Source organism: Thermobia domestica, chromosome 13 (genome assembly GCF_964235325.1).
Source record: "Thermobia domestica chromosome 13, izTheDome1.hap1.1, whole genome shotgun sequence".
Lineage (NCBI taxonomy): Eukaryota > Metazoa > Arthropoda > Insecta > Zygentoma > Lepismatidae > Thermobia > Thermobia domestica.
The window spans coordinates 73,590,368-73,615,498 of record NC_137466.1 but is presented as its reverse complement, the minus strand read 5'-3'; the positions used below and the strand labels follow the sequence as shown (position 1 = coordinate 73,615,498).

The 25,131-nt window shown below is 34.9% G+C and overlaps 1 protein-coding gene across 9 annotated transcripts in view; it reads right to left on the bottom strand.

Moving 5' to 3' along the window:
• The window catches only part of pyd (zonula occludens-like protein polychaetoid), a 640,754-nt gene that overhangs the window by 8,524 nt on the left and 607,099 nt on the right, over window positions 1-25,131 (bottom strand). For 7 of the 9 annotated variants that reach the window (XM_081735916.1, XM_081735917.1, XM_081735918.1 and 4 more), the window contains exons 16-18: window positions 18,643-18,869; window positions 12,260-12,841; window positions 9,531-9,742 (exon numbers count right to left, since the gene is read on the bottom strand). In XM_081735916.1, the coding sequence (XP_081592042.1) occupies window positions 9,531-9,742; window positions 12,260-12,841; window positions 18,643-18,869 (1,021 nt within the window). Of the gene's footprint in view, window positions 1-9,530; window positions 9,743-12,259; window positions 12,842-12,876; window positions 13,168-18,642; window positions 18,870-25,131 lie in introns of those variants that run through there. The other 2 variants (XM_081735923.1, XM_081735924.1) reach the window with 2 other exon arrangements.

Below are 25,131 nucleotides of genomic sequence, written 5' to 3'. Positions count from 1 at the left end.
GAAACTAAAGAATCTACTCTAACGCGGGGTACTGTGAATGCGATAATAACGGATTCGGATGTTTCCAAGAAACGGGTTGGCTTTCTTCCAGTACTGCCGTATCCAGTAACGGAATATAATAGTGTATACACAGCAATGAAAAAAATTGCAGAGCCTACTTATACACTTAAACCAATCTTCAATTCCTGTAGTATGTGACGAAGGGGTGTATCACATTGCTGCCGAAATTCAACTTAGGAGCAATGAATTTTCAAACATTGTCCTCATGCTAAGATCATTCCACATGACCTTCTTGTCTGCACAGGAAAGTACATTTCTGGTACTGGTTTGGAGTCTCTTTACATAGAAAATTTTTGGGTTCAAAGTAACCGAGAGTATCGGGAACTATCTAAAGGGAACTATCTACGTTAGGGCAGTGAAAGGTATGTTTATGATTGCAGATGTGTTTATGCTAAAAGGAAGGCTTTCCTGGAAGAAGGTGAATATTATACGTCTGTCGTCCAGCAGTTCGTTGATACTATGACTATTATGAAAGAAAGACAAGCTTAAAATGCTCTTTTCAGTTCATGGAGCTGGTCATTAATTCAGATGAAATATCGAAGCTTTGCAGAACTTTTCAGAGAAACTCAGCTCAATCTTAGAGCAATGCCGCTGCCTTGAACAGTTTTTACATCTTTTATTTCTGTTGAAAAGCCTTATAAGAGCTGACCGAGAAGGATACTGGCCGCTGCATCTGTATATAGTACAGCAGTTGCTTCCGGTATTCATGACATTCAATCGAATCAATTTCCTGTGGTGCGCGCCCCTCTATCTTGAACAAATTAGAAATTTGGAGACTCAACATCCGGAAATAGATGCTCAGTTTATGAATGGTCATTTCGTAGTCAGAAGAACGAACAATGTATTTAGCGCATTTGGTGCTGATATGATACTTGAAGAGATTATAAATAGATCTAAGAAATCATCGGAAGAAATTATGGGTCAGACGCAACTATGAATTATATTACGGATTGGGAACTGTCGTACCACGAAGTTCTTTCGACATGCCAAATCTTCAGTCAGATTCTTGGTATATCTCAAACAGACCATGAGTTCCTTGGTAATGTACTTGAAGTTCGTAACTCTGTTAACAGAATGGTAGAATTTTATGGAGCACAGGGAAAACCCGTACAAAGTTCACAGTCCTGTGAAGTTGCACCATTTCATGTCGCATGAAGTTATACCAGATTCTAATGCAGAAGAAATCCTGAATTACCTGACACGTAGCCATGAAGCTTATGTGACATTCCGAAACGAGCGATTTTTGAACAAAACAACTCCGTTGTCGAAGACCATTCACAGACGAAACTTCCACTGTTTCGTCGAGCAAATAAAGTAGTCTACTTTGTCTACTTTGCAAAAGTTGTTGGGGCCGTCTGAGTACGTCTCCAAAGGAAATTCATCAATGAATACAGCAACCATTGCTGATGTTATGAACCAACTTCGTAAAACTCGAGTGAAAGGTTTACAAACGTTTGCTGATCTGTTTGATGTATTCTTCAGGAGGTGCAGCAATGTTTAAACACGCACCCGCAGGGATTTTATGACACTAATCACCTCGGTCAAAAATGTGCAAAGACAGCAAAGGGTACCCGCCTCACCTATACTACTAAATATTCTGTCATGTACACATTCCTACCGGTGCAAATGGAGAGATTTTTGGCTTTCTCCGAAAATAAAATTGAAATTCAAGATGTCTTAAAAGACTACTTCTGCACAAAAGCAAAGTTTATAGTCTTTGAAATGTATCTGAGTGAATTACTGCTTGAAAATGGTGCAACTCCTGCTATATCTGTCACTGCCTCTTCAATTGTTCCAAAAATTACATGAGTGTTTCATGCTAAGTGTCAGTAATTTTACATTATACTCTGAAAAGAAATATGTAAATATTCTCTAAAGCACAGCTAAAGTCATATATTCGTAAGAATTTTGAAACTGTAGAAAATATTAGTTAAATATTACTAGCTCTCACAAGCACACATGATATTACCATCAAATTAAAGTAAATTCTCGTGACTCAAAGTCTGCAAAATAAAACAATTATAATAATTACATTAGCTACATATTATACGAACAAACATGTTAATAATAATATTTGACAAATGCAATAACATTATTATTTCACTTCCTACGACACAGTAACCTATTACCTTTAATTTATCGATAAAATGAATGGACTATTTTAATTTGTTACAAAGTAATAGCCCCCGCGTAGTGAGTGTTTTTCCGGTAATTTATTAAACAATCCAAAAAACGCTACACCCGGCGCCACTTAAATTTAAAATGTTCCGTCATTTTTTAAAATCTACTAAAGATATTGGTAACGATAGAAAGCCAAGATTATGCTCCTTTAATTAGTTTGGGCTACGTTTGCATATTTTTAATAACTTCATAGTTATTTGTCATGAAATGAAAAAAGAGAAACGAGAAAAACTAATTTTTGGCCCAAATAACCGTTATTTTTAAATATGGCGGCAACATGTAAACAATATATCCCGTTTTCTTACTTCTACTATCAATTATCTTTAATTTGGTACAAAAACGAAGTTTCTAACTTGTTTCTGTGAGAAGATATTTCAGTTCAAATATAATTTGGTACTTGCGCGCGGGCGCCATTTTGAATATTGAATTTCACAATGAAGGCCCCGGTTGCGGAAGTGTTACCTTCGATTTTTTTTCGTTAATTGATCACCCTCTAACAGGTTCTGAAGAGATCTGCTGTCATCCCCGACTTTTCTACAGCTCTTATGGACAGAGCCTGGATTAGTACGTGGAGGAGGTGAAATCTATTCTTGGGACGCTGAGTCGATAGAAAAAAAAAATTATATATTTTACCGCTTTTCCTCTATACGGAAATCAGTACTGAAACCGGAAAGACTACTAAATTTCAACCACTTCCAGTTTCGAGAGAGTGTTGCGGGTGACAGTGATATGTTCTCTTGAGACACTGAGTAGATTGCAATATACCGCTTGTCGTTATACTGTTGTTTTTGTTCTATGGCGACAAACGTCGAAACAGGAAATGGTTTATTTCTAACACTTCCGGTCTGAAGACAAAGTTAACAGAGGAGATGGAAAGTATTCTTGGAATGTTGGATTGATTGCGGAAACAGCTTTTCAATATCTCTTTCTGCTTTTGCTCTTATACCTGTCGATAGGCGGACATAGCCGTTGTATAGATAATAATGATAATAATAAACTAGGCAGATTTGGTTATACCAAATAGCAAATAATAAAAAAAGAGTGTGATAATGAAGTAAATGGAACTTTTCATTTTTATCACATTTCACGGAACTCACTGATATTTCAGTTTTCCAAATACATTAGACATTCAGAAAATACCCATAAATTATAGGCACTATGTTCGTCAGCACAAATACTCGTTGAAATATTCAAATAAAGTTGAAAAATAAAACACTGACCACTTTATGGATTGAAAAACGTGATTCCATGATAGCCAATATACAGGGTGTCCGAAAAGTAATGACGAAAGATGAAACCACTATTCCTGATACCAAAACAAGCAAAAATGTTTATATGACATATAGTCCGGAAGTGGACAGGAGCGGAGCTAGACAGCTGCCAATATGGGAGAAAGAAATTTCACATCTGCCTATAGGGATAATAATGGGAGCTAGGAAGCCAGGTCACAAAATACATAAAAATCATCGGCTTGATCTGTTAAACGAATGAACAAATGCTTGACATAAGTGTGCAAGAAATTCCCCATACAGGATTGAGGATTCCCGGAATGATTTTCCGCCACGGCACTGCAACTGTGAAATGAAGATGAACAAAATACAGTACGTAGATGTGATCCATGAATGACAACAAAGCGGTGGTCAAAGCAAAGTGCACCTAGAATGGTTGTACTAACTTCAGGGACAATGTGGGAATTAAGGGCTATTTTACAGGAAGGCTGAAGTGTACATCCGAGAAAATTAACATGGGGAAATTCAAACTTATGGAAAACATGCAGTTCTACAAATCGGGTTTTCCTCTCATCCCCCTGATTTTTGTGTATTTCCGAACCTCCTTCCTAGTTTTCGTCATTATTCTGGTAGGCAAGTGTGAAGTTCCTTTCCCCAACTTTCGGAGCTGTTTAGTTCCGCCCGTGTCAACTTCCGGACTATATGTCATATAAACTTTTTTGCTAGTTTTGCTGCCAGGAATCTGTGGTTTCATTTTTCGCTATTACTTTTGGGACACCCCACATGTATATAATGTGTATATCCAATATTTTTCTTGAGACAGAGAAAGCGAAGAAAAAATCGGTTTATAAAGATATGAATGGAAATTTGTAATAAACAACCATACCATTGTGGAAACACAAAACAATATAGGTATTATTACTTAATTTTCACAGGATCCTTATGCATTTTCATTCTTACTCATTGCTGTATATGAAGGCCAATTATATCACGAAAATCGTGTTTCTTCAACTCAAGAAATTTGTGTTTTATTTCTACAGTGTGTTTCAATGTATCTTCTTATATTACATTTTATTTGTTTAATTCTTGTATGCTCAGTGATACCCTACACAAACAGTGGTCATTCAGACAGTGATACGCAGGTTTTCAAGTATTTTAAGGAGATAGTTGCACAGGTTCAATTAATAAAACAGGAACTGCAAGACAACAATTATTGAGAGTGTCAACCATTTTTTGGGGCTATAGTCAACTTACTCCGAAGAAAGAAAAAAAAATTGAACCAATGTTAATAGTAATTTTTCCAGTATATACTCCTTGAGAACTATGAATAGTTTTTTAATTTCCTTTGGGGAGAAAAAACCTTATGAAAAAGAATCTAGAGTGGAAGGAATTTTATTAACAATGGTGAGTACATACACCATCTTTATATTTTAGCCTCCTAATTTATATACAGAATTATATTTCTATTTTCTTTGAAACCAACTAGAATTTTAATGATGTGATTTTATTGATTTCCTCTTCAACTCTCGTTAAATAGTTCTTGCTTTTTTTCAAAGTAAATTTGCATTACATATAAATGTAATATTACTTATAAATCAAATTACATTATTAAATATTAAAATTATATACAAACAAAATTTAATTTTAATGAAGTAAGGGAATTTTTAAATAATTTGAAGAAATGAGTTTAGAAATTTTAAAAGAAAAGAGAAAAATGAAGCCAGAAAGAAAGAGTTGAGGGCAGGAAAGAAGGAAAATAGAAAGGAATTTAGAAAAGATGCAAAAATAAATAAATAAATATATAAATAAATAAATAAATAAAAATAAATAAATGCACTGACTGATTCATATTATTTAATCAGTAATCGTAATTTCTTACACTGCAATTTTCTGCACCCAAAATATTTAAGATACGTGTTAAATTCCAATGCTTGAACCAGATATATATATATATATATATATATATATATATTAAAAAAAAACTCTCCCCAAAACAACTGTTGTGTTATTAAAAGTTAACTTATCGTTACTTTTACACTGATACCATCAGGAAAACCATTCTATCAATACCTAAAGCTTGCTTGCATATCACTGTCCAAATAGCTTGGTTATCTGTGATATATATATATATATATATATATATATATATATATATATATATATATATATACGGTAAACTTATACATAGTTGTAATGAAATACTAACATAACAAAAAGAAAATATAAATTTTCTAGAATGTCGACTACTGAATATGTTAAATAATGTTATCAAATACTAATCCGTTATTTCAACTATAAAGTTAGTAATTTTATTCAAGCTACTTTTATTAGTATTAACTACTTACACGAATAAGAAACTAAGCATAAGAGAAAGCAACACAAGAAATCGATAGAAAATACAAGAAGATTAGACAAAACTACAATATGAATAGCACACTAATATTTTACGATTTCACCAGAAGTATAGTCCATTCATCAAATAATGATACAGTTAGTCAAAGATATTTATTAACTACTTATGCAAACTAAACACTAGAAAGTGGCAACTACGAGGTAACAGGAAATATTAACCCCTTCTCTGTTCATTCATGTATCGTAAATCTTCTTAATATAATATGCATTTCTTTACGAGACATATGGAAGGATAAAGAAATATATATGAACATAAGCAATATATGAACATAAGAATTATAAGTTAGCAAATTTCCCTACATGTTATTGAGGGCAATATATTTTGTTCCTCATTCTAGATCTTTCTTATAGAATTCGTCTCAATTCGAAGTCTCAAACGAAATTCGAACACCTCGTACTGGTATCTTAATGAACACACCTACAACCCTTCTGTACGAGCCCAAATACCAAATTCTTTGTCTTATCTTAAGAGATTCACATTTTATTACAATAATTCCTATCCCTATTCCACCTCCCTGCCAAGTCGAATTTCCAAAAGCCCTTCCTTAGTAGTACCTAAATTCACACTGTCCAAATTTCAAGTTTCAACTGCTAAAAGCAGTTTGGGCTCATGCACTGATCAGTCAATAAGTCAGGACTACTACTTTTATATACCGACATTAACAAATGAACTGTAAAACCGTTGGAAATACATGAAAATATCTACAATTTCCCAGCTCTATTTACTCAGTAACCTTATTTAGCTAAGCTAGGTAAATGCACCAGAACTTGCGTTCTGAACAGAACGCTCAGATAACACTAGACACAAAGTAAAATACAAACAAGACTCAGCAATATCGATGACTCAGCTTCAGTTTTTTTTTTTTTTTTTTTTTTTTTTTTTTTTTTTTTTTTTATGTTTCGGCGATGTTGAATGATAAAGACAGTAAAGCAGATAAAAAAAAAGTTTTGTAGTAAAAATACCTAGTAATTTTGAGAGAAAAAAAATTTATAGTGAATGTTTCAAACGTTTAAATTCAGACATTTATTAACTTTTGAATTAGGAATGCCTTACTGTTGAAAGGGCTGTCGTTGAGATTATCCAAATTAGTAGGATTTTTAAGAAAGTTTCTCAATGTTAATTGATTCCTTGAATATTTGCAAGGATACTGAAAGAGAACGCCGAAGATTATAGTAATTCTCTCCTAAATCTGAATATACTTCATCATGACAAAGTAATGGTCAAATTTACTTCTTATGTAAAGATAGATACAATGTGAGACAATGATGTGACAATATCTAATTAAAACTCAAATTATATTAGATATTAAGAATTATTTTTTTTATTACTATTATTGATCAGTTCTAACGTTCTGTAGCACACTAATAATTGAACATATATAATAATGGCATGTTTGAAAGAATAATTAAACTAGAAATATTACCGAAAATCCACGGACGTGCTTATTCAATACGAGGCGTCTAACTTGAGATCGGTTCTGGTATCAGAATAAGAACTCTAACGCCATATATTAATACTACTTAAGACTCTACATATACATATTGTACAATTGTTTTACTATGTTATTTCCCGAAAGTAAAGGGGCAACACAATATGATTGTAACGAATGAACCAAACCATTTCTGATTTTCAGCTTTTTCTCATATTTGTTAGGCGTATGTAAATTCAATCTTACATGATTTCACACACAAAGCGGTACACTAGGTTTGAAACAAATACAATTGGCTACGCTATTCTCTGGAAAGGTTTGGTGTCATTTATGCTGTAGAACAGCATGAAAAGCTAATGGCCTCCACGAACATTAATATAGCAACTTTTTTGAAATCAATAAACAAATACATTGCTTGCTAGAATAGCTCGAAACCTTTTCGTTCTGGTTTTCATAAAATTATAATAAATTCTTAGGGTATTTAGGAACATTTTTTTAGGTTATTTTGTATGTTTACCTCATGCCCTGTTAGTTCGCTCCACTGTGGTCCGAAGATTATCATTCTTTGCCACTTTTGTGGATTTCACACGTTCTTCCCCATATTGTGAAAGTATGTCTGCTAATTTTAGAATCAGAAAGTTATGTTGAGATGCAATGAGGTAGTCAGATTACAATAATAAGATTTGACATTAGGCAGAAGTATATACTGTGGTTAATATAGTGAATAACAGATTTATCGTTGAAGTAAAAAATAAATAAATAAAAGCAAGTACATAGGAGTTTGTGGGTGTAAGTATGAATTTGTGGCTAGAGGTACTGATCTTGTGTGGACAGTTAAATGTTATAATTATAAAGAAGTTATCTATACATTAAAATGGTAGGCTTATATGTTTGTCCCCAAAGAAAAATTTATGTGTTTGTCTCCAATAATTTCGACAATGAGATTTCGAAAACTACAAGTGCTAGAAACGTGCCGTTTTTGCTAGTCGATTCCAAATTTTGTGCAGACTGTCCAGTTCTAATTGAATATTTAAAAAAAAAAAAAGTCGCCGTTATTTCTTTATTACATTTTTTAGGGGCACACTGGAAGTGTTGAAATTTTAAAAAAGTAAAGCGTCATATTCTAGGAGTTATACTTTCCAACACAACACAGTTGTATACAAGGGTTGAATACCTCTCAGGCGAAGGTTTCATGGCCAAATCATAATGAAACACGAAGGATTACCATTTCTCCAGTCTGAGATGAATCTTTGTTGTTTGGAGTGTTTTGCCCAATAAACACTATATATCACTGACATTATAATTAATTGTGTATGTAATGTACTTGCTTATTACATGATGCAAAAATAAACAAAACATTGATCATACATGAATTAGAAACTCCAACTGGAAGTATGCTCAATCTTGCAACCAGTGCGAGATATTGAAAAGATACTCGAAAAAAATCTCCCCTTTATGGTACCCCTTGCCGATTTTTATCAAGACGTCTTTCACTTGCGTCTGTAAAGGGACATGTACAGATGTGAGGAATGACAAGGAGATTCATGCTCATATGTGAATGATGCGCTGTGTAGAGAGCACAAGTTCAGCTAGTATGAAGTTAATTATTCATGGTTTAAGATTAAGAGAGTTGTGTTGTCAACGTAGGAGAATATAGAAGAGAAGTGGTCTGGTTCTTCTGTTTAGACAACGTTTTTGTTGGCAATTTTTCCGAAGCTATAACACTGAAGAAGGTACTATTTTACTAGTAGTTTAGACTAATTCAATGGTCCTTTGATTTACCAGTGATTTATTTTCCTTTTACAAATATTCAACAATTTTGATGGAACGTATACGATAGAAGTTCATCTGAGTATGTAACATAATTTAAGTAACCGTTCGGCCCACTATTGATTAACCGATGCAGAAAATTAACCCACAAAACATATGCCACTCCAAATTTATAACTCATATAAGAATTATGTAATAATGTATTTTCTATAACTACATGTATTTATTGATATCTTTTGGACGAAAGTAAATCCAATTTACCTAATCTCAAACCTGACAGCTGTTAAAACATATTACTAGTAGTTTATTGTATCATATAAACATAGTACGCAGAGAAAGGGTTAACTGTTATTAGAACACACCACAACAAAGCAATTTATGTTACTATTGCTCTAAAGTTCTACCAGAAGCCAACAGAGGGAAGCACCATTTGTTGGAAGCATCTTACCTTTCTCCTTATCTAAAGGAGGTAACATGGAATTATCTTGACAGACTTTGAAGTATATTTCTTGCTTCACACCTTTAGGAATCGCCCCTGGAGGAATGACAATTGCTACCCCTGTTTCCATACTCTCCAGTTTACCCCCTTCATGATCAAAAACCCCCCTCGCAGTTGCCACCACCTTTTGTTTGTTATCGTTTTCAGAATCAACCTGATTCCTAGTGGGAGAAAAAAAGAAAGAAAATGGAAACAAATGTGTTAGTGAAGAACTGTTGGAACAGAATAAAAGACTATTGTTATAATATACGTTTTGAATTGCCAAAAGAAGATCACTAATGATGTGATAGAGGAAACTTATACTTTTTGGTCATTGCATATATGGAAACCGTTTACTTCTCAGTAAAATTAAGACTGCAAATCAATGGAAAACAGTCCACAGAAGTGCATTTCAGACTTTAGAGGTGTGGAATTACTGGTCACTATAGTCCAGGCATTCGAATAAATTGCACAAAAGAATAAATTAATTTTGGTTCAAGAAGTACATTTGAAGCATGTGAATCCTAAATATAAAGGAAAAATTAATGAAACTGATTTTTGAAGTTCGGAATATTTACAATCGAAGCCTTCGAATTGTTAAATCAAAAGAAAAATTTAATGAAATTTTGCTTTAGAGACTTGGAAAGAATCAAGACTTGAAACCTATTAACCCTAAATCAAGAGAGAATTGAAGAAAAACTTTGAATTTAGTAGTTTCGCATATAACTAATTTTGCAACTTAGTAAATATATTGTAGAGTGTTAAGATTTCACTTTGAAGTTTTTATTTCTTCCTTTCTATCTTCTAAAATAATTCGGGCATAATTAAAATAATTACAGTACGATTAAAAATGAAGGTGCTGATAAGTAGATTTTAGTTAGTATCTGTGTAGAAAAAGCACAGTCAAATTCGAATGGTAAATGACTGAAATTATGTTCACCAGTATCTTCACACTTAATTGGTATGAAACGAATATTGATTGAAAATGTTTGAAAATAATAATAATAATAATGATAATTTTTAATAAATCTGAATTTTCTGGATTTGATTCTTTACTTGATCTTTCTTTGGAAGGTGAAACGGTAAGAAGAAAAGATCAGGAATTCTGAAAAATATACATATATATCTTGAATATTATTAAAAATCTATTCATATTAGTAAGTAGCGATATTCATATTGATATTTTTTTTCAACTGGAAGGTAAGGACTGAAAATCTGTGCACTTAATTCCATTAATTTCCAGAATTTCTTTTTTTGGAGAAAGAATAGGTTCCGAAAAGAGAATGAAAACAGAGAATTAAAGATTAGCTTTTCCCGATTTCTTTCTCTCTTCAATAAACACATACATAACTTCACATTACGTCACAATCACAGAGAAAATGGGAATCTTTTGTAGGAAAGAAGGAGAATGACTTATTGATGTTGTTAGCACAAATAATAAATTGTTACTTCATTAATGAAGCATGCACTCGATGAGTATATTTTGTTTGTATTACTTCCAATGCAATTTTTTTTGGCTTGAAAATTATCGTATCTTGTTACGCGTAGGGGCACTCTACGTCTGTGTACTAAAGCACTCTCGATACTGATTGGTCAGAGTCGGATCATGATGTACCCGAAGATAAATACTACGATTCCGATAACAAGGTAACCACCTAAAACTCCTAGTATTTCAATCAGAAGTAAAGCATTATTCTCTGGTCAAAGTTGAAGTCACTGTTTGAGGTCTCAGGATTTCATACACAGTATCCCTTTTCATCTCGCTGCACTACAATCTTCATATGTGCAATTTACCAACACTTCCTTGTCCGAATTCCTTGTGGGTCTGCTACTCTGTACGCTTATTTAGACTTTGTTGAAAAAGAGTTCTTCGGTCAAACACCGTAAACCCGATGCAGTAAAGACTTGCGGTATTAGAAATCCCAAATTCACTTCACAGTTTGTGTGTACATCTTTATGAATTCGCTTGTATGCATAACTTGGACCTCATTATCAAAAGGTTGATGATTTTCTTGGCCATGGCTCGCCTCTTAACAAATGATTGAGCAAATTTAGAGCAATGTAATTACCGAACACTTTTTAGTTTGCAGTTCAAATAAATTACAGGGGCTGCCACTGTCAATTTATTTATTAGTGGTAGTCCTGTAAAATTGTGTGAACGGCAGATTTATTTTCTCAGTTGTTGTGAAACATCATAATAATTCAAAACTTGTTCCTATTGTGAGAAAACTTTATAGCTGTACTACATAATATGCTTTTAGCAGCTATCAAAAGAAATAACTGCAAAAATCACCATAAAAATCTCACGATACGACTATGTTGAACTAAAATGATTTTTTGACATTCTAGTGCAATTTACTTTTATAATTAGACTTCTGATCAATGTTGCACTACAAAAAGCAGTTTTTTAAAGGTCTTTGTACTCAAACACAAAGCGGAAGCATATTGTGTAGCCACGAGTAAATAGAAGAAGAATAAATGCTTCTTTTATACACTCCTCATTGGCACAGATTTTAGTAGCGTAACGAATAACGAAACATGAAAACAAAGAAAGAACATAGAAAGACAAAGAAAAGAAAGAAATAATAAAGAGAAGCAAGCAATTTTATTTTCATGTTAGCATCTTAACTACCAAAAAACACTCGTCAATAACCAAAGCATATTTGTAAAGCAGAACAGTGTTAGTGATTTTTCCTTACCTCATGTTATGGTCAAGATAATGATGTACGGATGATCGTGGATCCGATGGTTTCTTATACAATTCAAAAGCACTTCCTCGCTGCTCCCTATTGGCTAGATCAAGTCCACTAGGCTCGCGGTGATGATACTCTCGTGGAGGGGGGATATTGTAATAATACTGACTTCGGGTTGGTGGTTGCATTTTGCTATACGATGACTGTCCATAATTGTCATAGTTTCGGTCTAAACTACTTCCGTGTCCAGAATCAAATCCACCACTATCTTCTTCAAATTTCAAACCATTTTGCGGGGAAATATGGTTACTAAGATGTCCCATGTCACCTATAGAATATGACTTTGCATGATAGAAATTGGATTTCATATCTTCTCGTCCATCACCAGGTGACTTGACGGGTGGTTCATGGGCTGATCTTCTGGGACTATCACTAACATAGTTCATATCATTGGCATTAGATGTCGTACGACTCCAGTAATTATCTGGTATGGGCTGTTGTGGTGGCCGGTAGTTTTTTGGTTTTGGTGGCGGGATTGGTTTATAAGTGGCAGTTTTTGGTGGGGGCATTGGTTTATGATCAGGTGATCTGAAATAAGCATAAAACATATCCATGCAGTATCCATAAAGTAAAATAATTGCGAAAACATAAGATATGAAACTAAATTAATAGAATACCTTAATTTTTAAATAAAATTTAAACAGAAAGTAAAAACACAACCCACTACTTACAACTAATTATAAGCAAATAATATTTTTAATAATAAAAAAATAAAAATTAATAATAGTATATAAAAAACAAGCGCACAAAATGAAAAAAAAACTTAAAACACTTTGTTTTGGTTAGATATAATTAAATGAGGTTCTATCATGTAGTTCGTGTTGATATCTGCTTCTGCAAGACACAGGCAATTTCTGTAAATAAGAGAAATACAATAAGTAAATATATTGACATACTGCTGCTGTAAAGATACTTTATCTTTATGAGGTTCCTATTCGAGCTAACTTACGTAAATATTTTCAATGCTTCGAAATTCACCTTACCTAGAAGGAATAATAGGTTGTATGTATTGTGAAATTTAAAGAATGAAAAAGTGGATCGAGAATCGAATCATAGTTTTTATCTTACCATTACGTAATCTAGTCGTTCACATCAGCCAGATTTTCTTTACTGTTCAGGCAGGTGTTCAGCCAAATCAGACTTACATCCAATGGGCAACTCAATAACTATTTATCATTCAATCCCGAATCCCCATAAGTGTTCATTAATATACAGTGACTCTTTACAATCAAGTTGCTAATGCACGTTTCAAATTCTGTCTCCGGTAGGAATGTTTATATCGGATACATGCCCGAATAGTGGTTCGGATTTCACTTAAACCAACAAGTCCTGTCTCATATAGCCTCACCTGAGAAAGGAATGTTGGACCCTTAATCACAGGTGTAGTTCAACCGTTGTACAGTTCAAGTAGTGTGAGTTGACTGAATACCGACCTTAAAAATGAAAATGTGTGTGTTTCCTCTGGTTGAAGAGTGGCTGGTCTATCGGAACGGTAAGTTAGAGACTCGAGTTCAATGCGATCCATTACATATTGTCATTTTTTTTAAAATAAATTCTATCGTATCTCGTACCAACATTTGCAGATTATTAACATAAAATTGGTAACGACACCTGAAATGTAAACTTGATTTCAGCGAGCTTTCCAACTACACGCGCACAATATGAATATGTAAAGCACACTAGACCCAAACAATTAGTCATCTTTCTATAGAACCAATAACTAGACAAACAATAGGTCCGTTTCTATCGTTATAGATGGCGTTTCACTGACTAAATGACAAATTACACCTGCCATATGACCACTGCTGTTAATTGGAGAGGGTGTAACAGTCATATGCAAACAGCAAAGATCAGTCAAAGTTAACATGTGACAGAATGAGGAAAAAGGGATCATTGTGTTTGGGCAAGCTCATGGACACACAGTAAATGAAATTGCTAGAGTTGTTGCTGTATGAAAGCGAACTGTCCAGTCTGTCTACAAGAAAGGCCCTGTGAACACGAAGGGCGACTGCCCAAAAATAGGTGGCCCGAAAATTCTCTTTTTTCGATTTTTGATGATGCGTAGTGCTGAAAAAGTGCCATTGGTGGCACTAAGTCAACATAAAAGATTTGAGATTTCTAGGTAACTCCTTGATGCTGATGATGTAAATTTAATAGGAGATGATAGGAGAACAATAGAAAGAAATGCAGAGATCTTATTAAACGCTTGCAGGGACATGGGTTTAGAAGTAAATGCAGAGAAAACTAAATACATGAAAGTGCGTCGGGACCGGAATACAGCAAATTATGGATGCGTTAAAATACTAAATAATACTTTTGATAAAGTGGATACTTTCAAATATCTAGGATCAATATTAGCAGAGGAAAATCATATTCACGGAGAAATTAAATGTCGACTAAAAGCAGGGAATTCGTGTTACTATTCGGTTCAAAATCTCTTGTCGTCGCGAATTCTGTCGAGGAATTTGAAACTTAAAATATACAAAACGATAATCATGTCTGTAGGTCTGTATGGCTGCGAAACATGGTCACTTACTCTGAGGGAAGAACATAGACTGAAAGTATTTGAGAACAAGATCCTGAGACGAATATTCGGACCCAAGAGGAACGGGAATGGGGAATGGCGGAGACTTCATAACGAGGAACTACATAATTTATGTGGTTTACCCAACATTGTTAGGGTCGTCAAGTCTAGGAGGCTTAGATGGGCGGGTCATGTAGCTAGAATGGAAGAAAGTAGAGACGCTTTCAAAGCCTTGACTGGAAGACCAATCGGAAAACGACCATTAGGAAGACCTAGGCGCAGATGGGAGGACAATATTAAGATGGATCTCGCGGAGATTGGAATACAGAGTAGAAACTGGATGCAGTTTGCTAAGGATAGAAGTCAGTGGAGAGCTTTTGTGAACGCGGCATTGAACCTCCGGGTTCCATAGGCCATAGAGTTAGTTTTTAGTTAGTTAGTTTTTAGGTAACTCCTTGATTTGCTGAAAATGTCTTGAAGTTTCGCTAAAACACAAGTTCTTGATTTTTTTTATTTTATTTATTTATTATTATTATTATTATTATTATTATTATTATTATTATTATTATTATTATTATTATTATTATTATTATTATTATTATTATTATTATTATTATTTGTATGTATGTACATGTATATTCATGTTTAGTGTTGCATGCCTAAATAAGCTCTGAATATGTATTATTTAGGTATTACGTGCTTTCTAAATTAACTGATTTTCTATTGCCTAATCGCGTATAAAGTTGAAAGTTTTCTCTCGATCTCTTGCCGGTTTCTTTGTTTTGCTTGTTTATGCTCCTTGCAATTACTTACTTCGTTTTGTTCGAGGCGTAGATATGTCACGTTTTTTGGGTTACGTCGCGCAGGACGCTTTGCTCACAAGTGGAGGAAAGTGTGGAAAGAAGTGGAGCTGTATTTTTTTGATAAAATCTGTCACGCAGGATACTTTTTCTGAGCTCAATCAGTTAGATTGCGACATTTGCTCAGTGTGCACAGTGAAAACTTAATCTCGTGCGCTAATACTTTTGTGTTAAACAATAACCGCGCCATTATTTTGTTTTGTATGTTGTTATGAAGACGATTTTACAAATGACTAGTGCAAAAGCCATTCCGCGTAAAGACACGCAATAGTATGAAAAATACCCTTTAAGGGCCCTATCTGAATTGAAAGACTTGAAATTGCCAACTTATGCTGACATCATGTGCCATTACTACTGATTGCGACATGATATATATGAAAATCATATGTATCATATGTATGTGGATGATCCTGTTAAGATGGTCGGTTAAAAGGTTACTGAAATTTGGATATTTATAGTTATTTATCCATACTTATAGTTTTCAAATTATTATTAACGGAAATATTACTACTACAACGCACCAAACGGACCACTTAAGCATACGGACACAAAACAAAAGGCAACTCGCGAAGCACTCATACGAAATGAGGAAATCTCTCTCTTCGACATTGCAGCTTGTAAGTGCAGAGACGTACACCAGAAAGGATTTGTAGACCGAAAAACTACTTTTTACAATAGCGCGTGTTTTTACACGGCAACGACTCTTTGCACTACATATTCGTGAAAAAAATTTTCATAACAACATACCAGAAAAAGGAACGGTTAGGATTTAACAATACAGAAAGGCACTATATCACATGAGATAAAATTTTCACGTACACACTGACCGAATGTTGCAGTCTAACTGACTGAGCGCAGAAAAAATACCCCACCTGTCAGGTTTTATCCAAAAAACCATCGCTCCACACCGTTCCACACTCCCCTGCACTTATGGACTCGTGAAAAAGGTGTGCTGCACGATGTTACTCAAAAATAAGACAAATGTACGCATTGAACAGGACAAAAACTAAGTAGCTGATAACATAAACAAATAAATGAAAGAAGCTGATGGATTATATGCACCGCTGTTGGTGCACAAATCCATTTTATGTCCCCCCATATTTTTAGGTACTGACAGTACATTCGATAGAACATCTGTATTAAATACTTCAACCTAAATCCTTAATAGAATGCAAACCAACTCATTCAAATTAATGAACATAAAAAAGATTAAATTAGCTATCTTAAGTTATCTGGTGAATACAGAGCATTACACTGAGGAACATTTTTTTCATCTTTCTTCACCTATCGCTGCATAATCATCAAACTATAATTAAATCTTTTAACATCTTTATTAAACGCACAAAATGGTACACATTTCGAGACTGTCTTGACTCTATCAATAGTACCAAGGATCTAATGGAAAGTGTCTTACACGAAATCATTGATTTAATTGAAAGGTAGTGACAAAAATATTGACACAAGTAGTATTTTCTTCAGGCAAAATATTGAAGTAATTGATAGGTGAGACGACAACATTACATGTAGAGTCGTGTTTTCAAAAATCCCCACAAGTCACATTTCCTTTGAAAATTCCTATATTTTTATTCTTAGGTGGAATTTAATCAAACAAGTGTGAGGCTGCCATTAATGAAATGTGGAAACAGTCAGATTTTTAAAACATCAAATCCTCTGTAGGTGCGAATTCAATGACATACAAAGAGTACACGACAGCGCAGTCAATAACCTTAATTACTTAGAAATAGCGTGTAAAAATACTACAGCCATTGGCGAACAACCTTCCTCTTCGTTTTGTTTCTTAACACTTGCAGCTGTCCATCTGATGCCATCTTTCTTTACCTGCATTAATATATGAGATCATTTCAACCACCATTTCTAAATAATGCAATCGACCCTTAAAATTCCCGAATCTTTTATTCAGTAACCTTATGTGACCTCAGCAACACTGGGCAAAATTTGGCAGGAATTGCGTTATGAGAAGAAATAAAAACAAAAAAAATTGTAAGTGGTCTGTAAAGAGTTTCGCCCCTCACATCAAACATATTAGTACCCTCCTCTTGTTATTCTCAGTAAGCTATATGTAAATGAATGCACAAGACAAAGAACAGAATAATACCGGTGTGAATGATAACTTTCAATACATAAAGACACACTATTTATTCCTTCACTATTCTCCAATTAAAATATTTAGTTATGCGCCTTTTCTCACTTTTATTTCGTCTACATTATTTCTTATTCTAATTTCTTTGAAGAATCTGGTTGCTCGTATTCAAGGAACACTGGTCCCCTGATAAGCGCACAATTTCCAGAAATGAAGTACGAAAGAAAAGGTAAGGTTTTAGAACTGTGGACCTTCCATTTGCTTAGTTAAGACTGAAAGAAAATGAGAAAAAACTTCAATTGGAAAAGGTTGATTAAGCAAGATCAAATCATGTTCGAATTAAAGTCGTAAATGTAAGCGGTGGTTAATAATGTACATGGAATGAAAGTACACAGAAAAACGAAGATAGCAGTCGTATACTAGACGAGAGTGAGAGAGAACTTTGTAAAATTCGATTTTAACTTCGGTAGTGCAGAATAACAATATGTATAAGTACAGAGGTCATATTTCGATATTGCGCTACACTCTGAATATACACAGAAATTTGCTAGGAAAGAAAATTCGGCCATTTGTATGTATCTATACTTTCTGTTTCATTAAATATATCGTTACTTGAAGACTGAATACCACTGATTTTAGCCTTGGAACTTCTTGCATACAATAAAAGACAAATTCTGACCAAAGCACATATTAACTAGTGAGTAATAGCGTTAAAGTTTCGGCAAATTAACTTTGCCTTCATCAGACACATTATCAGGTAACGTTATTATTTACTAGTTAATGTATGCTTTGGTCAGAATTTGTCTTTTATTGTATAATTGACTGGTATAAAACAAATACTTACCTATATTTATGGGGTAATTCCGAGCTTTTACTTTTCTCTAGATTATTGGCCTTGATAGGCTGCGCTGTAGACCTTGTAAATCTATATGGATCATGCAACCTCTGCGCAGTAGTACTTGATCCAGGAGAAGTAGTGACAGGGTTGTTGTTACAAGACTTCAAATCGTCATGAGCATTTGGACCCAGGCGGTTGAAGGAGTCATACGAAGACATACTATCGTAACTGCTCTGGAAGTCAGAAGTAGAATAAAGTCAATGTATTGAATGATCATGAAAAGAGAGCAAATGACTCAGTTTATTTTTGAGATTTAAAACAGTACGCATGGAATACCTTTTGCAAATGCAAAAGTACTTACTTCCTACATTTCAAATAAGAAACAATTCTCAGTTGAACAAGGACAACGGACACTTAGGTAAAGAATGGGATTCCATGTCAGCCTACTCGCCAAAAATCACATACTTAAATATTAAAAATTCAATCTCTTTGTCCAAGTAGTCCTAACAAAATTTCTACCATAATCAAAATTCTTATTATGAAGAAGTTCTAATAATTTACTAATGAATGATTTAAAGAAAAATCTACTTATTTCTTAAATATGGTACCCAGTGTTCGTATTAAAGCTACTTTATAGTGTACATATATTGTGTAAATACTGCTTTATTAATTGTAGGGATGGTATTTAGATTTAAATGTAAGTTGAAAGTATTCCAGAATATGTGACTAAACTCTGATACAAGTTTATGTTTATTTGTTTATCTGTTCTTCGGCTGAAATTTTCTGAAACATTAATAGCACTTACAAGGCAATAAACAAAGCTTTATTTCAAGTTGTAATTAGAGTAGGTTACAGTACCTAATTAGTCATACAGTATAGTATAGTAGTGTGCTCGAGAGTAGTCTGACGCCGCCGATACTGAACAGATACTGGGAAGGGTTCATTGTGGCTCTTTCCGATGCTAGGAGGAACGGGTTCGATTCCCGGCGGGAGTTCATGTGGTTCGGATTTCACGTTAATCAGTAGGCCCATGTCTCATATAGCCTCGCTGCTAAACGGGACGTTAAACTCAAAATCAAATCAAATCAAATCTTTCCGACGCTAAGTTCACGGCGTCGCGCGTCGTAGAAATGTATCAAGTGAGTAATTTTCGTATAGGTCGTGCCACTGTGAATCATATTATACGGAAATATACAGCACAGAGTCCTGGGCCTACCACATCGATGCGACTTGCTAGATACCAGCCGGCCTCTCATGAAGAGGAACCGCCGTTATTGCGTTTGGTTCGGAGTATGACGACCTCCGAAAATCGCCTACAAGAGCGTGCGATGACCAGCAAATGTCGTACGTCTAGGCGACAGTCAAAGCGCACTATTTACAGGGATTTACGCTTCACAGTCGTTCGTAAAAGCAGTGTGCATGCCCTGGAAACATGTCATGTAGCTGAAGGAAAAAGGAACTGCACGAGACTGTATAAATATAGTCTCGTGTGTGATCGGTGGAACTTCGTTGTTACCCTTGATGAGGCGTGGACTTACCTCACAAACTGTGATAAAGTTCATGCTATTACATACAGACTTGCTGACGCCAAGACCCGAAGCATATTTTTCCGCAAGTGCGCAGAGCGTTTCCCAAAAGGGTTCATGATTGTGACCGGTTTCTCGTATAGAGGCAAACTGCGTCTCTGAAAGGTGGAGCGAAACGTCAAGATTAATGCTGCATACTACTAGACTCATGTCCTGACTGAAATGTACCAGCATGAAATCCCAGCATTGTACGGACAACACGTGAACGAGGTTGAATTGCACAAAGACACGACATCCAGCCACACGACGAAAACGTCACTGGAACTCTATCGCCATATGGTACAGAAAACTGGAATTTCGGCTATTCCCTTCCCTGACATCCCTGTCAAGAGTCCAGATGTCAGCCCAATGGACTATTGTGCTTTCGGACTCCTCAAGTGACATCTACCTGTCCCATCGTCGAGTCTGCACAGTCTATGGCCTGTGGAAAGCTTGTAGAGAAGCGTAGGATACAATACCCGTAACAAAGCTGCAACGCAGTCTCCTACAATGGAAACTGATGCCAGGCAATAGTCAGTAGAAGTAGCCTCCAGATCGAACACAACTGGTAGTGGAAACACGGCATTTCCTCGGTAAGTGACACGTTCAAATTCGGCTCAATATAAATGAATCAACCCCTGTATAACCCTTTACAAGGATAATACTTATTACCAAATTGCATGTACTATACATAGAGCGTGCTACATGTATTACAATAGGTTAATAACAAACCCGAGAATATTTTTATGATGACGTTCTAGCTATATTACGGTAATTGTTTTTACAGGCCTGATATTATTTCTTCATGACTATATACAGATATAATGATGTAATACTATCCAGATATATATGTCTTAAGTATATATATTACTGCAAGTTCATTAATTTTCTTCACTAATTTGCATAGCTTATAAGGATATTTTAGTTCAGTGCTATTCAACCGGAGGTACGCGAAGATGTTTCTGGGGGTACGTAATCCTAAAATAAGCATATTTCCAACATTTATTGAATAATCATAGTTGGAGAAAATTTTTTTCTTTCCAATGGACGATTTTCGACATGACTTCTCGAGCGTCTAATATTTCCAAGTAATCGGTTATCATTTATTGCACACAGTCTCAGATTTTTTTCTACAAGTATGAATCCATTGTTTTTACACCCCTGTAAATCATCCCACTGTTTTAAAAACTTGACCAAAAAAAAAAAAAAAAAAAAAAAACAGTCATGTATCTTGTAGCCTTTATATTAATATCTGAAGTCCATATACAAAGATCGTAAGCGCATCTCATTTTGGGAAAAATATAAGCCTATACAACTGCAAATTCAACAACCCATTGACGTTTGAGCTGGCTTCAATGTTTGTTCGAACAGCTGATTGCCTACCCACAATTCTTTGCGCCGTCCGAAATTAATCGAAATTAATTTCCCATGTTAATTTTTTCAGATGTGCACTTTAGCCCCCTCTAAATCGTCTTTTGGTTGGCACACCGATTGTCCTTTTGTTGGCATCTATTTGTCCCCCTTTCTAATCAACAGAACATGTGTATTAAGTTTAATAAGTTCATTTCGATGTAATTTCTTTCAAACAGCTTCAGGGGGTACATGATTGGATGACCAGGAGTACGGGAGAAAAAAAAGGTTGAATAGCACTGCTTTAGTTCATTCCTTTCTGTTTCTTCTTTCCTCTGCTTTTTTCTTTCTTTTTTTCTGTGTCAATACAAACAGAACTAACCAAGTCATCTCAAGAAAATTTACAGCTCTCATTGCCAGCAGAATATTTTCTGAAAACTAAAAAAGTGAATTCACAATTTTGGAAATCACAAAAACAATGAGTTTTCGTTCTTTACAACATTCATTATTCTTTCAATAATTGTGAAATAGGTTATTTATTAAGAATGCAGAGGAATAACCAGTAACAAGCACACGTACATCCTCACAGATATTCTGATGAAAAAATCCGAGTGGATTTTTAAATATTGTCAGAGAATAATATTTATAACAATTTTGGAACATAATAATCATGTTTATTCCTAACGAAATGATCATTGTTGTATACGACTTAAGTATCCAGTGAATCAAAGTATCAATTCGGGAACATTTTCATAAATGTACTACTTCAACACAATCTTTCGCATTTGGTATCATTTGTTAAGCACGACAACTTCGAGAGGAATAATACGAAGTTTAACATAGAATTTTTCACGACGAACAACAAATGCCGTTTTCAGAAATTTTGTACGTACTGGAAAGAACAACTAAAGCGTTGAATTATACAAATAGTTAGCAATATTGTTAATTACTTCTATCCACAAATTCTTATTATCTACCACCTCAAACCTGCGTGTGTACAATCACTCCAACGATAGTTTTAAGTTTAATGTTATCAATTTTATTTATAATTGTTGTAAACGTTAATTGAATGTGTTTCTGAGCGACCAGGAACTGTACATATGAACAAGTCTGTTTCACAAAAAACAACTTCCTAATAATATTCTAAGTTTATTCTACCACATATCTAAGTTTATTATAAGCTTACACGTTGGAGAGAGAGAGAGAATTTACCTAGGTACACCATATCGTTTTGAATAACCGCGAGTCTTCTGGTGTGCCAACAGAGTGTGGAGTGCTCAGAAACAGTTCGCAGGAAAATATTTTGTTTGAGGTAAGAGGACCATCTTTTTAAACTAAAAGTTTATGGAAGTTATTTACTTAAATGTCTAGCTTTGAGTTTTCTCTTGGAATCTTACTCATGATTAATGAAACGTCCGAGAAAAATGAAAACACGAATAAAATTTAGCCCATTTAGTTTCTATTCTAGCTACCACCTACCCTACACTTGCTAACCTGGCCATTTCTTGCATAGAGGGATACCGAATTGGCGAAAAATGTTGGATTACTGAAACGCTTTCATTTATTTATTACTTATAGTACTCACCAGTAATGGGTTTCCTTAACTTATTTCAGATATCTAATTTGTTGGACAGATTTAGCATTACAGGTTTCCTTCCTTTTGGAAGCCATGTTTGAACTCATCAATTTGCGACAAATTTAAAATTTCACTCTTCTTTAGCGTGGAATCACAACACTGTCGTACAAGTTAGTGGGAACGACAATGTAAAAGAAAAAGAATAAGGATAGTTTTGACAGCCGGATTAGCGAAAATATATTGTTTTAAGATATTTAAAAGAAAGAAATTTGCCGCATCTGTAGATGTAGAATGGAAAATGTAAACTCGAACCTTTATTTATACAGTTGGCACCAAATTACGGGGTAATTAAATAAAACACATTCGTACCCCTGGTAGAAAAAGTTGAAGACACAAGATTGTATCGTAATGGTTATGTAGTTACATTTATACTTATAGCATTAGTGTAGTAATCATTGTGAAATGTTTCCTATCTTTGCGAAAATAAGTTTGAACCATGGCATTCATCATCCAAATCGGATCAGTGAGCAGTCACCCAGTTTCTAGGTGCAGAGGGATATAAACTGGCTGAGATATTCCGTTGGATGAAATATGTTTATGGAAATGAATGTGTATTGAAGACAACCATCGTGGATTGGACACGAATATGTCGCACAGGTCGAACAACAATAAGCGATCTTCCCCGTCCCAAATGCATATTGTTAATACTGATCACAATCGTACTGCGATGGATGATGTGTTCGCAACAATAGATGCGTGCGTATTGGAGCGATAGCCACAGAACTGAATACAGCTATGCAACAGCACAAATAATAGTTGAGGACCTGGTTGCACAGTGGGTGCCATGGATGCTTACAGAGATACAAAAGCAAAAGCGTATGTACGCCTTTCTCAAACATTTGATACGTTATCACACAAACCAGAATGACTTGACTTCCTTTTTGCGGATTGTGGTAGCGGATGAATCATGGTGAACTGAGTTCAACTTTGAACCGAGTTCCAAATCTGCCAGTATGCAACAGAAGCTCTTATCGTCACCACACCTCAAGAAGTTCAAGTCCCAGCTCTCAGCTGGCAAGGTGCTCATGTTTTTTGACTGCAGAGGACCATTACTGCTCGATTTCAAGCCACCAGGAGAATCCATCAATGCCACTGACTACTGTGTTACGTTGGCCCATCTTCGGGAGGTCATCAAACACAACCTGGAATAATAGCGTCATGTGTTGCACGATAACGCCCGTCCTTATATTGACGAACAGGGGCAGGGCTTGTTCTGATTAGATTGGGAGATGCTGTGTCACTTACCGTACAGTCTGAATCTTTCATCCTGTGATTTTTTTAGTGTTCGATCTACTGAAGAAGGCACGAAAGGGTCGTCATTTCCACAGTGATGCTACGGTTCAGGATGCAATAAGTAAGTAGTTCACCCAAAAACCGACTGATTTCTGCCTGGAAGGAATTCGTCGGTAAGGGGAACAGTGGGTCAAGTGCCTGAATGTCTTCAGGGACGTCTTCTGAACTTCAAATACCATGACAGTCACCATAGATGCATGTTTCTCCTGTACAACATTTTGAAACAACACATATACTGATAGTAGATATATGGGCTCCGACTGTTTTTCATTTGATCCCATCTTATACAATGATTATTCGCTACTGTTTGCTACTTATCTTAGGTATGTGAGTGGAACGATTTTTCTTCCATAGTTCCATTGGGAAATTTGTATGACGAAGTCCCCTGTCATTTATACACTGTATCTTAAAATTATATTAACGCCAGGTTCTGTGACAAGACTTTATCAACATACACGGAGTAGCTCTTGATTCAAGCAGAAATGATAAAATCCTATTTCTGCATGTAGTAGTATATTTGATAAGATAGGTTAATTAATAAAAATAATAGTAATAACATACATACACCTTGATTTCGATTTCATCCAAATTTGAATTAGACCTATTTTCAGGGATCATAGTGGTCTGGTCTCTTCTAAATAGTTGAAAATT